The sequence below is a fragment of the Eschscholzia californica genome, unplaced genomic scaffold (genome assembly GCF_041429995.1).
Source record: "Eschscholzia californica isolate CP2 unplaced genomic scaffold, dmEscCali1.0.p SCAF_4, whole genome shotgun sequence".
NCBI lineage: Eukaryota > Viridiplantae > Streptophyta > Magnoliopsida > Ranunculales > Papaveraceae > Eschscholzia > Eschscholzia californica.
In genome coordinates this window covers 10,857,375-10,874,607 of record NW_028238461.1, presented here as the reverse complement: position 1 = coordinate 10,874,607, position 17,233 = coordinate 10,857,375, and the positions used below count along the sequence as shown (strand labels likewise).

Genomic DNA, 17,233 nt, shown 5'->3' with positions numbered 1-17,233 from the left:
GCTCTTCTTCATTCCTCTTACATTACATCTATATTACATGTTTTTCGAAACGGTTCGAATTAATTTGTTTTAGATAATTTAACTTGTTATATTTTTTTTTGGTGTGTGATTTGTGCAGCTTGTGGGAATTGTAGTAGATGTTGTTTATGCGAGTCTCGACCTCCTGGAGAACGCCAAATTTGCCTAAACTGTTGTGACAACCGACCACCAACATCAGCAGCCGATGGGAGGAAATCACTCTAGGTTCATTTTAGCCCAATCAACTTACGAAAAGTAATGGAATTGTACTAGTAATGTTCACAAACTTTAATGAAATAAGTTCTCTTTAAACTCTTTTTTTTTTGTTTAAATAAGTTCTTTTCAAACTTGAAGAAGGGAAATTATTTTTCGAACTAATTGGGTAACCATATGATTAAGTTATTTTAGACAAGTGGAGAGAGATGTTATTCAAAGGATAAAATAACTGTGTGTTTTGAATGCGTAATATTTACAGTCTGATGAGCTCTCCCTATTTATGTCTTGATCTCCTAAAATTCCTCCCAAAAAGAAGAATATGGTCTTGGTCTGGAGTTTTACAATATTACTGACATTACACTATATAAATTATGCAAATGCACCATTTGGGTTTATATAATAATAAATGTGTTTTTGGTGTACACATGTGGTACAGAGGTTACCAACGTCGTGTGTCGTCTCGAAATAGACTGGTACAATCTGTTTATTTTTTTATTTTTTTTTAGAAGACGACTACGATCTACGTACGTCGTGATATTTGACATTCGATACATCATAGATGTGATAAGCTCGCTAACCGCCCACTTAAACACTAACAAGACCGGGCCTATAACCCAACAAGATAATGGCTTGAAGTCCAACAACATTATTTATACCCTCGTAATCCCAATTCAAATAACTCAAAGATTCCCCACCTTCTCTAAGATTCGAACCTGGGATCTCAAGGACTTTCTGGAGTTTATGTCAACACCTTGGAACCACTTGGACTACATGCACTCATGCTTGCCACACCCCGTTTGAGAACTGGCCATGACCTGACACGACTTGTTCGTATTTCGTATGCGGCCCCATTTCGAAACAGGACATAGGTCATGAGCCATTACATATTTAGTACACAACCCTAGTTTGAAATGGGATAAAACTCTAAGTTGGCACATAATGTATGTACTTCGTACGCGTCCCCTATTTGAAACGATCATGACCCGACGCGACCTGAATTTATTTCGTACACAACCTGATTCGAAATGGGGCATGGGCCATGACCCTACAGGGCGTGTATGTATTTCTCATGCCGTTTCATTTCAAAATGGGTCGCCCGTACGTATTTCTTACAAGACCCCGGTAAAAATGACATGGTTGTACGGATTTAGTACGCTTATCCTAAATCAACCGTTGGAGGCTTGGGGTTGATTTTTTTTTTTTTTTTGAGACTTCAACTACGATCTACGTTAGTCGTTACAAGACATTGATACGTCATGAAGATGGAATAAACACTCTAACTGCCTAATTTAAACCAAGAATGAAAGAAGTCTAAAGCCCAACAACAAAGAGGCCTAAAGCCTGACAAATTATTTATAACCTAAATTACATGAGATAAATATTGATGGCAAACTACTTCCACCAAAACTCGATCCCACAACTTCATGGACTTAAGAGGGTGTCCAACCACTGCACCAAAAATTGGTGGACAATGTTCTAAATTACGAGGAATTGGAATTCTCTTCCAAATCTAAGTAATATGGGGGAGTTGGTTTTAAAGGCACTCCGTATAAGTGTTATAGGCATTTCCTTCCAGGTAAATATGAGGGGGAATTTGTGAGCTTATCACATCTATGATGTATCAAGTGCCAAATGTAACGACATACGTAGTCGACTTCCAAAAAAAGAACACTTACAAAAGGCGCCTTTAGAAGTGGTGGCCACTATATGGACAACATAATTTTTTATGTGGCCAACAGAATTGGGTGCAACTAAATTTATTAGGTTGACAATAGAATACATGATCTAAAGTAAAATAATCATTTTGTTTTTTCTTCTTCCTTCATCGTCTTCTCATTCGCTGCCACAAGTCACCCCGGCCAGCCTCATTTTCTGAAACGACCACCATTGTTAAGTGTTCATCACCAAAAATTTATCTTTTTTTCTCATGCTACCAACACATCCTCTTGTATTTCCCTTTTTTTCTCTGAAGGGTTTCTTCTTTGCAGGGCGGGCTTTTTCCCCTTCATCTCCCTCTGTGTTAAAAAAATCCTAAGTGTTTTTATTGTTTTTGTTTTGCATTTAAATCATTTTTTTTCTGTAAGGGTTCCAACAAATTGTAAACCAAGGTGGTTTCAGTAAAACATTGACATGAGAAGGTTTTGGAGAAGATTTGATATTCATTCCTTCTCAATTAAATTAATTCATCTATTCTTAGAGAGAAAAAGTGAAGAATTACATTCTTAGAGAGAGAAAGTGAAGAAGTAGCTGATATTGTTAGGGTTTCCTTGAATTCGGTTGAATGAGATGGGATGTTGTTGAAGCTCTTACTTATTAAAAATCCAATTCTCAGAATTGTTCATTAAAGAAGAAGATATTGAATTGAATATTCGCCCACATACCCTCGCACAGGAAGCAATGACATGTTTCTCCATTATCGAAGCAACTCTGTCGGGATCATGGTTTAACAAACCCGTTAATAGCCTATTTTTTAATATGAAACTCAATTAAAACTTAACTAATCCTAAAAGTAAATTAAAAAGTAATATTACAAATATTAAACTATTTGTAATAGAACTTACTTAAAAGAAAATAAAACTTATCACGTAGTATTAAAGTAATGACTATTTACCTAAAAAAATCGAACTTACCTAAAGTAAATTAAAACAAAATGGAACTTACTTAAAAATTTTATAGTATTTACTAAAAATTTCTTCTCTTACTCGAAAAGAAAAGATTTTCTAAAACTTACACAAAAATTGTTTAATGAAACTTACCTATATTCTTTTTATATTCTCTAACTTAAAAGGGAAAAGATTTTCTAAACTTACATAAGGATATGAATCATTAACATAAATATAAATATTTCTTTCTAACTCAACAACTTACCTAAATTTATTTTTAGATAAGATTTTTTAAAGCTTACCAAAAATTTCTTCTCCAACTTAAGTTTGTTATACTTTCTAAATAGGAATAAATGATTAGGAGGAATAGAAATATTTAAAGAAAGAAAGAAAAATAGAATAAGGAAAAAAATAAAAACAAGTTGCCGGGCTCAATCCGGGCTTTTCCGGGCCGGGCCTAGCCCGTCGAATCCAAAATAGAAGCCCAGCCCGGGCCCGGGACAGAACCCGGGTTGACCTGGCCCGTTTTCCGTACGGGCCAGGCCGGTCCGGGCATGTACGGAACGGGCCGGCCCGGCCTTTTGAGCACCTCTATCAATAGGTGGTGATCTCGGCTGAAAACAAGTTAACCTAGTCAACTATGGAGACGAAGATGAAGAAGTATAAGAAAAATAGGTCTTTATTGTTAGACCCTTGAATTTTGTTGTCCCCAACTTTATTATGGTGGCCAATATATGAACAACTAAATTTCTTAGACGGACAACAAAATTAGGTGGAAGTAAATTTTGTTGGAGGCCACTAAATCTAAGGATCTAAACTGAAATATCCAACCTTGTTATTTGTTCTTTATGATCATCATCTTTTTCGATTACAAACGACCACCATTTTATCCGGCAAGACCACCACTAAATCTAGCAAGGGCCATTTTCTCCGACCATTACACGTGTTGAGATTCTTCAATCTTCATCAGCCCCTTCTCATGTTGTTTATAATGTTCTTTTTTTTACATTACAGTAAACCTTTTTGGGGGAGTTCCAGTCATGGGAAAGTATGTGATTTTCAGGTAAAAGTGACCCTTTATAAATTGTGGAAACAGAAGATCACAATTGCATTCCTATGCAATCCAATTAATTGTGAGAAGAAGAAGAACAGATAGTACTAATCTTTTCATTTTGAAGTTTGATTAAAGGTTTATAGTCAAAGAAGGGGATGAATCCTTTCTTCGACTGGAGTCTCTGAAGCCCACACTGGATTAGAATGACTAATTCATAGAATAAAATCATTGTAGAAGATATTGGATTGAAGAACCCGATCTTCCAGACCTTTGGATAGAATCAAGAATAAAAATTTGAGATTCACCATGAGAGTTGGATTATGTACAATCCAACAAACCCTAACAACATAAGCAATAACATGTTGAAACCCACTCCATTGCTGAAGCAATTTGCGGGAATCATGGTCAAACAAACCCTCAATAGGTGAAACCAGGTAGTGGTGGTGGTGGGAGGTGAAACCAGGTAGTGGTGGTGGGGGCGGCTGAAAATAGGATGAAGATGGTGTGATGAAGATTAGGAAGAAAAAGAGAAATGAGTATTTAGTTTTAGATCCTTCCATTTGATGGTCTCAAACTTAGTTTACTTACCCCCAAAATGTGTTTGTCCACCTAAAAAAAGTGGTTGTCCATATATTGGTGGCCTTTATTATAAGTACACCCGACCAGTGGTTGTCCACCTAAAAGATTTGGTTGTCCATATATTGACTACCTTAGAAGTTCCCAATAATAAACAGGTGGACTCCCACAGTCCCACTCTACTTGAATCTTCTTCAATCTGCAATTCAAAGATAGAGAGAAATGGAGAGCGATAAGAAGAGAGTGCTAGTAACATTTGATATAGATGCAGGGCCGGCCTTGGGCCCAAAGCAGACAAAGCGTCGCTTTGGGCCCCCAGATTTAGGGGTCACATTGAGGAAGAATTAGTTAGGGGGTGCTTTTATAATTTCACGCCAGGGACAAAAATTTGTAGAATGAGGGCCACACTAATGTTATTTAAGGGCCCAAAACAACTTGATTTGAACAATTTATGGGCCCCACAACAAAGGCTTTTGTACCCTTGTCAGTTCTCAGCCTCTCCTCTGTCCTGCTCGGTCTCCCACCCTTCTTCTAACTCTCCTGAGTAACTCATTCTTCTCTCCACTCACCATCTCTTCCTCTCTTACATAAATGTACTTTAGTATATTAATTTGTTTAATTTTCTTTGACTTCTTATTTTGATTTAATAGGTATACCCTTGTGATTTTATTGTCGTTAAGATTTAATGTTATCACTATCATCTTTATCAACATATCATTATCAATATCAATATTATTATAAATATAAATTTTTATTTTGCAAGTTTAATAGCAGTCATAATATAACAATACACAACACTATTTTCTTATGTAATCTGATTAACAACTCAAATTGACAAGGTTATTGTTACAAATATAGAAAGTTGCTACAAGGTCATCGCAAATACCGATTGACCCCTACTGTGACGCCCCGTGTTCCGAGACACGGTTTGCCCGGCAGTTTATAAAAGAAACTAAGTCTCAGTCTCGCTTAAACAGAGTTTCTAAAATAAACCAAAGCCAACACACTTATCTCTGTTATCAAACAAATAAAATGAAGCAGCGGAAATCTAATAAGAAATCATAGTTTTTGAAAACGAACTAAAAGTCAAAAAGACGAGACTAAATTTCGGCAGAATTTCCTCTGTAAATTGAGTCTATAAAACCTGTAAAACCTGCCAAAACATACATATATACATGCACATAAACTCATATCACGACAAAACAAACTACAAACCCCAAACATCTCGCACCTACTATATACTACAGTGATACATATATATTCTTCGTTCTGATAATATACATAACTTCAAAATATACAAAAACAAATCGATCTCACATCACCAGTTGCTCACAAGCAAGATTAGATCGATCTGGAACTATAGTACCTGAACAAAAACAAATGAAGGAGTGAGATAACTCGAAAGTTAGCTCAGTAGGATACCTAGACATCCTACCCGCACCACACATCAACCTTTTAATAAAACAATAGTTTAGGTGATACAATAGTACAAATAGATATTATGCACATCAAGCAAGGCAATACAGCAAGATAATTCTTCTAGCTTACCAAGATCATGACTGAATACGCCCTCAGTCGGGGTCACCTACTATTCGGCTAGGAAGAACCGTTAGGCCTTTGTTAGTACGTAGGCAGGCGGCGCCTTATCGAACAGTTGACTACTGCAGTGTACACATGGATCCACGTAATACCCCGGTAAGAGCTTCCGTAACTCTCCCTTCGTCATCATCGCCCATCGGGCTAACTTGTGATCTCAATACGCATCGAATAGTAAATCTCACTCAAACAATGATACGCTTAGAATATGTCATGACTTACCCAGACGACTATAAGAGTATCGTCGCTTAGTAGAGCCATATACCCACGGCGATACAATTATCTCGTCTTGAGGCGCGTCCTATCTCCGGCCAGATCTGACGCTTCCTCGCAAGGTAACTCATTGACCATTCGAAGAATACCCAAACATATGCATGAACCTATAATAATATTAAATGATCTGATAGGCTCCCAAAGCTACAAGAACAGAGCCCTCCTAAAGGTCCCATCAACCCAAAGGAGAAGAGCTTTCTTGTCTCTCAAGGTAGGGTAAACCCTGTTTAAAGCCAAGCTTTTATAAGTGTCCACTTTAAGGGATTAAGTATTTTCTTATTACGAAAACTCGGGTAAGCACCCTATTTCATTTCGGTGAAAATGTTGTAAGTATCAATCACATATCATACAGAATTCAAACCACAAACACCAGTGGCTTAGCAGAATAAATAAACAAACATGGCACTGGTCAGTCCCCTAATCACTCCAAGGGTCGGAATACCCAAACTCCCAATCTCTCTCGGACCCCATTCTGGGTAAACTGGAATGGTCGTTACCAAACGGCTGCGCATGCACCGAGTGTAACCCTTGACATGAATTCATGGCTAATCCATAACAGAAAAATAAACAAGGGGACCAACCAATGCCCGGCGTCAAACAATCAATACACGTAACACAGATCAAGCGATTCCGCTTCCATGTTATACACGCAGCTCAAGCGATTCCGCCACCACGTGTTTATAATTCACACAAAACGATCACACAGATCAAGCGATTCCGCCTCCATGTGATTATTTTTCAGAAAAACCAATTTGTTTTTAAAAGATAAACATCCATAACACACAACACACCACATACATTCCCACCATAGCATATTATGTCATAATTTTAACTAAAGAACGGAAAAGAAAAAGAAAAAGATAAAAACTAAATATATATATAAAATGGTGTAACGGGGAATACCCGTGCTCCAAGTAAGATTCATAGGATCCTACCTCAGATGTAGTACACTTCCGGTTCGTTGTCGTCCACCTGAGATTCGGACTCCTCGGGTCTCTCCTCTACGTAGTATTCGCTTCCTGCTGAAAGTACAAGGAACAAGAGTCACCTTCACTCTGACAACAAGAATATCTTATTCACACCCTTAATATACAAATCCAACCTATATTAGGTCCCGTTATAAACCAAACTATTCCGAAGTTGTTCCTTGTAACGAAATCGACTATACCGAGTACTTTCGACCATTTAAAAACTTTCGTTGTCATACTCAATTAAGTTGAATCATATATCGCTTAAAGTATATTTATGCCCTTTAACATTTCTATCGGTTCTCTTGCTAAAATCCGAATGAACCGTATCCAAAATGCATAAACACACAAAGTAGTCTTAATTGCGCACTGCGCACTCAAACAAACAATACTCTTTAGTCTTTAATCCGATTCAACTGATTCTTAAGTTTTCGGAAAGTTAACTTCACTCCTAGCGTTTCATTCTCAGGTGTCTTCTCCTAATTACGACTAAAACATGCCGGAAAAACCTAAAAGATACGCAGCAGTGCATCAGTTTTACTGCTCGTATGCTGCATACTCTAACCATCATATCGTCCTCATACGAACTCCGAATAATCATTATAATATGTTTCTGGAATCGGAACGAGACGAGCTATAATATCTATGAAGACTCGAAATTCTTCCGAAGCCTTTAAGACTGTCTAAACACCCAAAAACAGTAGCAGTTTTGTTCTTAAACCTACTGTTTTTCATCAAGTCTTGACCTATTCATCCACTTGATTCTTCATACATAACTTCATAACTCTTTAAGTTAACTAACATCATAGAATCACACATAAAGGTAAGGAAATACCCTTAAAAATTCATTATACAACCATAGGGATCAAAATTTCTTACCTTGATTCCAATAAAATCGATTTCAATAGCTTTCTCTTGATTATTCTCTCCCAATTCCTCCTCAATTCACCAAGTTCTTCAAGTAGTAAAGAAAACTACCATTAAAACTCAATTCAACATCATAGAGAGAGAAAATTAAGTTTCCATCAAAAACCTAAACAAAAAAGCTTAAGAACAACACTTACTTCTTGATTGAACTCAAAATTTCTCTTTAAAATTCACCCAACTCTCAATCTTAATCAATTTCTTCCCTTGAGCTTAAGCCCTAATCTCAGTCGGTTTAAAGAGAGGAAGAAAATCTGATTTTTTTGGTTTACAACTTATCCACTCGAATTTACAGTTTAGTCCCTCAATTTCTATAAACTTGCAAAGCAGCCCCTAAATATTTCCTGGTCGTAGAAAACACCCTATTTTCTGCACCAGTTGTTGATTTAGTCCTTGTCCTAACTTTCTCTAAACTTCAAATGGCCCTTCGCCTAACCTTAGTCTTATATTTTCTGAATCGAAAGCACGGGACGTTACACCTACCAACATCTCGCAGGCTCATATTCCTCCCTCTTTCTTTTCTCTTGTTCATCTTTATGTTCGACACACACACACACACATACACATCTCCCTCGCCAAAAAAACTAGAAGAGGGAGATAAGGGGATAGAGAAAAATACTATATTTAGTTGATCGTTGATGCTCTGTTATCATGTTGGTGATGGTGAAAAAGACGAAAATAAAAAGGAAGTTGTTTCGTAAAAAAGCGCAAAGAAAATTTAGCGATTCTCAAATGAAAAGTCATTTTCTCAAGCAGTCGCAACCATTTTGCATACTTCTTCCAATCAGTTGCATACCTCTTGTAATCAATTGCATACCTCTTGCAAACACTAAAAATGTTCGAAAAAATCTCTAAGGAGCAGAAGACTAGAAAAAAAAAATTTAGGGATCATTTTTCACCAAAAAAAAAAATTTATACGGAGTGTTGACCAAATTTCCTTTGTCAAAAATTATTTGAGAAGGTATACATCTAAAATTTGGGGGCCACATTTGTGAGTTCCGCTTCGGGCCACCAAAATGTCAGGACCGGACCTGTATAGGTGGAACCCTAATTCAGAGCACAGGCAAAGCTTCCAACAAATTACATCGACGAGCTTTCACTCACGCTTTCCTTGATGTTTTCGGCATTGAAGGCAACATTGATGTCATTCAGGTTCTCTCTCTCTCTCTCTCTCTCTCTCTCTCTAGAATCATCTCATCATTCTCTAGTTATTACAGTTCCAAATGCATTTATGAGATACCCATTTCCTGAATTTGTTTGTTTTAGCAAATAATTGGTGAAATAAAATAAACTAGAACCCCCCGTTAGGGTTTTACATAGTATCCCAGTGTTGAAATTGAGTGTTTAATCATTAGCTAAAAGTTCTCAAAAGAAGAAAAGGTTGCATTTTTATATGTTATTTGTTTGATTAGTAACTTATGAAGTTGTGTGTTTATTTTATGGCAGCATCATGGGCAAACTGACCCTGGAGTTCTTGTGAATACTCTAGTCCACTATGGCTTTCCTTCTCAAGTAGGTTTCATTTCTATACAATTTTATATGCAATTCAGTTTATCCAAATGCATATTCTTGCTTATTATCAACCAAAGGTTCATGAAGTTTTTTCCACGGAGCTAGAAGAGAGGGAGTTTTGATTAGGACGGTTTTCTTGGGTTTAGTTTTGAAAAGAGGTAGTATTAGATGAATATGGTTTTAAACAAAAGCGGTTTTGGTGGAAGAAATAAGGGCGGTTTTAGTGATTTTTTGGTTTTGAGAAGTGGTTTTTGGCTATTAGAACTACTCAACAGATATTTTGTGATTAAAAAAAAAAGAAACCGGGTTTTGGCTATTAAAATTTGAAAAAAACGGTTTTAGTAATCTGGCAAGGGAAGTTAGAAACTAGGAAGGTTTGTTTGGCTGGTTTTTTTTTTTTTGGAAGAATTTAATGGCAGTTTGGGAATCAAAGGTAGTTTGGTATGGGAATCAAGAGATGGTTTTTTTTGGAGGGATTGATTGGTGGTTTTGGAGGGTTCATTGACGGTTTTGACGGCCGTTTGGAACAGCAAGACGGTTTTGATTTGGGCGATTTTAGATTTGGAGTAGGCAGTTTTTAGTTTTGGATTTGTTAGCTGTTTGGAGAAGAAGGGTTTTGATTTGGGGGTTTTGATTTGGGGGTTTTGAAAATTTGTTTGGCTGTTTTGATGAAGGCCGGTTTTGGTTTAGACTAGAAAGTTAAAAAAAAAAAAAAAGGTTGTTGGTTTGCTTAGTTTCGTTACTCTTCACGAAATTTTTGAATATAAAAGAAGGTGGAATGATATTGAGTGGGAGTTTTGATTTGATTGGTAGTTTTGAGTGGCCATTGAATGGTAGTATTGAATGGTTTAGGAGGTATTGAATGATAGTTTTGGCTGAGATTTGATTTGAGTGGTTTTTGGGTAAGTTGGTTTTGGAATTTGGAGGAGGTGGTGTTACTGAAATATATGAAAGTGGTTTTGGATTTGATATTGAATTGGTTGGCAGTGAATTTGTTGGCAGTATTGCATTTGGATTGTGGGCAGTATTGCATTTGAATGTTTGCAATATTGCATTTGCATCTTCTTCCTTCTCCTTTGGGCAATATTGCATTTGCATCTTCTTCCTCCTTTGGGCAATATTGCATTTGCATCTTCTTCCTTCTTTGGGCAATATTGCATTTGCATCTTCTTCCTTCTTTGGGCAATATTGCATTTGCATCTTCTTCCTCGTTTGGGCAATATTGCATTTGAATCTTCTTCCTTCTTTGAGCAATATTGCATTTGAATCTTCTTCTCTCCTTTGGGCAATATTGTGTTTGCATCTTCTTCTCTCCAACGATTGCATCTTCTCCGTTTGCAGTTTGGCAGTAATTTGCAGTATTGAATTTTGGTTCGTAGTATCGGATTTTGGTTTAGCAGTTTTGCAGTATTCGATTTTGGTTTGCAGTATTCGATATTGGATTTTGGTTGGCAACATCGAGTTTTTGGATTTTGGTTGGTATGATCGGATATTGGATTTCGGTGGCCAATATTGGACTTTGGTTGGCAGTATCGGATATGGGATTTTGGTTTAGCAGTTTTGCAGTATTCGATTTTGGTTTGCAGTATTCGATATTGGATTTTGGTTGGCAACATCGAGTTTTTGGATTTTGGTTGGTATGATCGGATATTGGATTTCGGTGGCCAATATTGGACTTTGGTTGGCAGTATCGGATATGGGATTTTGGTTTAGCAGTTTTGCAGTAATTTGCAGTATTTGGTTTAGCAGTGACTTGTTCACCAAGTCACACTCGGTTCCACGCTTTCGTTGCTTAGTTAGCAAACTCTCGATACTTTTCAAAATCGCATCGTGAGTTTGAGGGAGGGTGTTAGAATAATATATGTAATAGTTAGGGGTTGTTTAGTAATTTGTCCTTTAAGGGTCTTTTAGTCTTTTATCATTAGTATATATTTGTTAAGTTGTAACCCTAGTTTAATAATTGAATGAAATCCATAGCCTCCACAATGTTTCTCCTCTTCCTTCTTCTCTATGATTATTGTTATTGATTTTCACAATAAGTACTTCAAATCAAAACATACATCTTTAGATCAATATTTTAGAACAACTTGTGGGTAGCACTAGGTTTGCTCCGGGGAATGTCGAGTCCACAACCTAAACATGCCCTTCCTCCGTTCCTCGTGCATGATTTCTAGCTCCGAGTTTCATTCGTCCTTGTGATAAATCATAAATGTGGGATTGGATTATTTGTCTTGATGAAGGCTTAATGTTGCAAAACACACACTATTCGCAATTGTACTTTTGAACAATAGACCAAATAATATTTTGAATGACATTTATGAAAGTGAAAAAAGAAGAGGTAGTAAGCCTTTGCCCTTTTGATTGTCTTTATATTTTTTATTAATTATCCTTATTCTATTGTTTCATCCTATGAAGGTTGCTACCGAGAAACTACCCATTTTGAAGTCAAGGATGGTAGAATATACAAGAGAACATGCTAAAGATGTCGGAGAGGGCTTAGAAGTGATTCCTGGAGTCGAGTCTCTTCTTCAAGCTTTGTCCTCGGAGGACAATGTCACCATTGGTTTGGTACTGATAAAAAACTTTTCTTTGTATTGTAGTTCTAAACAAATACGATTGAGCATCTGGAGTGGAGCAACCCCCAAATAATCACAAACACTTATTATTCAAAATTATGAGTTTTAAAATCTAATATGGTGTCATGTTTCCAGGTCACAGGTAACTTGGAAGAGATTGCATGGTTGAAGATGGAAGGTCTGGGTCTCAAAAAGTATTTTACATCTCCCAATTTTGGAGGGTGAGTTAGAACCATGTAGGTTCAGACTTCAGAGCTACCCCTCTTAGTCTATATATTTTTGTGATGATATTCTTGTACCAGATTTGGAAGTGACCACATTGACCGAGGACATCTCGTGAAGATCGCAGCAGAAAGGGGCGAAACGCTCTTTCCTGCAAAATTTGACCTTAGAGTGCACGTTGGAGATACGGTATGTGAAGCTTCTCAAAGTTGTTTACCTTGTTTATGTTTACTTTGTGAATGCCATTCTTGTGGTAGAGTCCATTTGATCTTGAATATCGCACACAGAAGCTTCATATGATCCATGTTAAACCCAAGTAAACAGCAACTACTTCACACTAAAATTACCATTTGATCGAAATACATAGTTACCCTCTGGCATCAACATTTAATCAACAACATACTTATGTCACTTTAGTCAAGTGGTTCCAATTGTGATTGTGATAGTGACGAAACCCCGTCTCAGATCAGCCATATTGTCCGTCCTTGATTTGGGCACCACCAAGAACCACTAGCCTAGTTTCACCTGGTACAAGATTTTCCGAAGAATGTGCCTGCTCCAAACCGCCCCCAGGCTTCTCCATTTGACCAATCTAGGCACCCTATCCCACCCAAAAGGCCTAGATGGTATGTAACACAAGGTGCTATGTCAAAATCTAGGTTTGGAAGTTTTCCAAAGCTATGTGGGACTAAGTGCCTTGTACATGAACATTCCTCACTTTAAGAAAATAGAGAAATTGTATTGATTGTATTGATTTCCTAATCTATTACATAAGTCTTTATAAGTAGATACATAAGAGAGAAGTTTTATCTATTGGGCAATGTGGTACTATATTTTCTAATACTCCCCCTCAAACTAATGACTTTTGCTAGTGAAAAATTCATGAGTTTGTTAAACAAATTGTAGATGTTGGACTTGATTTGAACATGAAGGGGTCATGTGAGGTAGCTAAAGGCACCATTGCCAGGTATAATCTCTTATTTAAAGAGAAAGTGGTCCATGGTGGTTGTAATAGCTCCACACATGGATATTACTCCATATAAAAACAACCCTTAATCTTGTGATTTTATCCTCTTTCAAACACTAGCAATCACCATTCTTGAGCTTGCCCACTTCAATTCATCTCTATAATCTTCTCTTATGACCTCTTCATTTGATCTTATGAAAGCTAAGGAACAATAGCTTCAGAGTTCTCAACTTGTATACACGAAGTATGAGCAAATCAACTAAGAGAATGAACTCTTTTGCCATTAAAGAACCCAACAAACATGTTCACAAAACATCAAAAAAAAAATAAACCTCTTTGAGAATAAGCTTCATTTCTTTCACACATTTTACCAAACACTTGATGTGCATACTTTGGTTAATGAAAAATTGGAAAACTAGAAATCTAATTGCAAGATAAACATAGGGTGGATATATAGCAAAAACTCTATGAAATCTCTCCCCCTCTCTAACATCTTTCCAATTTCTCTTTGTTTGGACATCTCAAATAAGGCTTCATTTGAAAGAGTATTGAACCACATAGATTTCATGTTGTGGAGAACTTGAGGCATTTGAAATGCTTAGATCTTTCAAGAGCTTATCTTAAGATTGCTTCAACAAATCACTCTTGTTTGATCTTTCTTCTTCTTGTTAATCTTCATCATGTTCAAATACTATTGAGAAAAGTATTGAAGTATAACTAGATTTCAAACATAAAAGAAAACTACTCTTTTTGGAAAGACAAAAAAAACATTAAACTTGAAGCATAAAAGCTAAAAATCGATAAAAGTCCAGCGGACGTAGCCATTAATGGGACTACCGCCGCCGGCTAGCGGAAGACTATAACGACTAACCCAAGAAAGAAACCTAGAAGCTTTTATACCATGTAAGAAATAGAGAAATTGTATTGATTTCCTAGCTATTACATAAGTTCTTTATATAGAGTTGCATAAGAGAAAAGTTTTATCAATTGGACAATGTGGTACTATGTATTCTAACATTCATATATTCTAACATGTTAGAATATATGAATGTTAGAATACATAGTACCACATTGTCCAATTGATAAAACTTCTCTCTTATGTATCTACTTATAAAGACTTATGTAATAGCTTAGGAAATCAATACAATTTCTCTATTTTCTTACATGGTATAAGAGCTTCTAGGTTTCTTTCTTGGGTTGGTCGTTTATAGTCTTCCGCTAGCCGGCGGCGGTAGTCCCATTAATGGCTACCGTCCGCCGGACTTTTATCGGTTTTTAGCTTTTATGCTTCAAGTTTAGTGTTTTTTTTCAATAAAGAGTAGTTATCTTCTATTGTTGAGATCTAATCATTCTTCAATAGTATTTAAAGATGATGAAGATTAACAAGAAGATGAAAGATCCAAACAAGAGTGATTTGTTGAAGAAATCATATAATATACTTTTCAATGATTTCAAGCGTTTCAAATGTCAAGTTCTCCACAACATCAAATCTATGTGTATCAATGGTCCATGAAGATATATTTTGAGAGAAATTGGAAAGCTATTAGAGAGGGGGAAAAGAATTCATGGATTTCTTCATTAGAATAGTTATATAACCCAAATTTATCTTGAAGCTATACTTATAGTTGTCCAAAATCTTGATTACAATATGATGCACATTAAGTGTTTGATAGAATGCATCAAAGAAATCTTGCTTATTCTCAAAGATGGTTTTCTTTTGATGTTTTGAAAACATGTTTGTAGGTTCTTTTATTGCAAAAGAGTTAATTCTCTTAGTTGATTTGCTCATACTTCTTAGTTGAGAACTCTCACACTATTGTTCCTTAGTTTGCATAAGTTCAAATGAAGAGGAGATTATAAAAAAAGTTGAAGTGAGAAAGCTCAAGAATGGTGATTGCTAGTGTTTCAAAAAAAAAAAGTATAAAATCACAAGATCAATGGTTTGCTTTCTATACCATTGATGATGGAGTAATAATCATGTGTGAGGGTTATGAAAAACATCAAGGGAGTAGATCCCGCCCACCCGGACAACGGGTTATAGTTGTCCAACTTCTCTTTAAATAGAGAACATAATTCTCTTTAAATAGAGAATATACCTGGCAATGGGGCCAACCTGGCAATGGAGCCAATAATACCTGGCAATGGGGCCAACCTGGCAATGGAGCCAACAATACCTGGCAATGGGGCCAACCTGGCAATGGAGCCAACAAAACCTGGCAATGGAGCCAACTTTTCTTCAAATGGACTTCCAATGGAGAAAAGAACAACAAAATCAACAACAACAACAACAAAATCAACAACTTAGCAACCTCACAATGATGCCTTCATGATCAAATCAAGTCCAACATCTAGAATTTGTTTAGCAAACTCATGAATTTTTCACTAGCAAAAATCATTAGTTTGAGGGGGAATGTTAAACATATATGAATGTTAGCATACATAGTACTACATTGTCCAATTGATAAAACTTCTCTCTTATGTAACTCTATATAAAGAACTTATGTAATAGCTAGGAAATCAATACAATTTCTCTATTTCTTACACTCACATCAGATACACATACATATATTGGATGTGCTATTGTTTATATAACATTTTCTCGTCGCAATATTGTGATTTTCTTCTTTACGTTTCAGACCCAATCTCTATTTAACCATTTTGGTTATCTGTTCTATTTGTTAAAACAGTCGTTAAATTTCACATCTTGTTTTCTTACAGCCAAATGACATCCGAGCAGCTGAATATGGAGGAGCTGTCCCTGTTGGAGTTTGCACAGGCATATTCAGTAAAGAAGAGCTCGAAAAGGCAAGCAATGGAAGTGCTATTATCCTACCAAATCTTTGTGATACAGGAAGTTTTCTGAGCCTTTTGGGCATTCATATCTAAAATTGGTAAGCGCTTTGCTCTTACGAGGAACTTGGTTCAATATTAATTTGTGATATGCTCTCATTTTATTAAAGAAAAGAAATTTATATTTCGTCTTAGTCCTACGCTTTGTATGGACGGATCTTGATCCGAACCTGAAAAGTCGTTATGATCCATTCTTAAAATGTGAAAGTTTTATCATGAGTTTATGTATTGATTTTAATTGTCTGCCTGGTTAGTCTATATTTGTATAACTAAGTTATGTATAATATAGTTTAGTAAGTTTGTTTACGCATCAACCCAACCCATCTCGGCCGTACCTCCGAACCCGACCGCCCTGACCCGAGCTGTCCAAATCTCTGAAATTCTACAATATTTCCTCCCCTTTTTCGGTTGGGTATTCTTCGTATTCAAGCACCTGAAAATCGGGTGACTTTCTTTCTACTATTTAACATTTCCAAGGTCCAAAGATAGACTTTAGATAGAGAAAGTTACTATTACTCCATATAAGTCTAGACCAACTACTTTTTTCTTCAACTACTCCCAAACTTCTTCATGCATTTACTCTCACATTTAAGCAACCTCACTTCACCACCTTACCTTGACCATAAAGCTGACTTTGCAATTGCTGGGTCTATGTCAGTTGACCATGATTTCTTTGTGAACCATAACTTTAGTTATAGAATTCCAGTTGAATCAATTGATGTTCAACTTGGTTGGTTCAAAAGGTTTTCGGGAAGTCATGGATGTCTAATTAGGGTTAATAAAATGTCCAGAAAATGCAGAGTTTTAATGGAGGGTGCATTCTTTTGGGTTGGTGAGATTGGAGCTAATTTGGTTCTTCTGTTTCTTCTATTACTACT

The 17,233-nt window shown here is 36.4% G+C and overlaps 1 protein-coding gene and 1 long non-coding RNA gene across 4 annotated transcripts; one reads left to right on the top strand and one right to left on the bottom strand.

Annotated features, from left to right (window-relative positions):
• Positions 1-4,656: 4,656 nt before the first annotated feature.
• Positions 4,657-16,571, top strand: LOC147542611 (uncharacterized). The gene is made up of 7 exons (XM_086634787.1): positions 4,657-4,735; positions 9,271-9,380; positions 9,675-9,740; positions 12,156-12,308; positions 12,452-12,537; positions 12,619-12,727; positions 16,224-16,571. Exons 1-7 carry the CDS (start codon positions 4,690-4,692, stop codon positions 16,389-16,391), a joined length of 738 nt encoding a protein of 245 aa, XP_086490913.1. The 5' UTR covers positions 4,657-4,689; the 3' UTR covers positions 16,392-16,571.
• LOC147542612 (uncharacterized) lies at positions 5,622-8,700 on the bottom strand. 3 transcript variants are annotated; one of them, XR_015223410.1, is made up of 4 exons: positions 8,369-8,700; positions 8,184-8,278; positions 7,272-7,358; positions 5,622-5,833 (listed from the first exon to the last, which is right to left on the bottom strand). It is a non-coding gene; the product is annotated as an uncharacterized LOC147542612 (long non-coding RNA). The 3 variants fall into 3 exon arrangements; XR_015223411.1 differs by having other exon boundaries at positions 7,272-7,355; positions 8,184-8,259; XR_015223409.1 differs by having other exon boundaries at positions 8,184-8,259; positions 8,369-8,699.
• Positions 16,572-17,233: the final 662 nt, after the last annotated feature.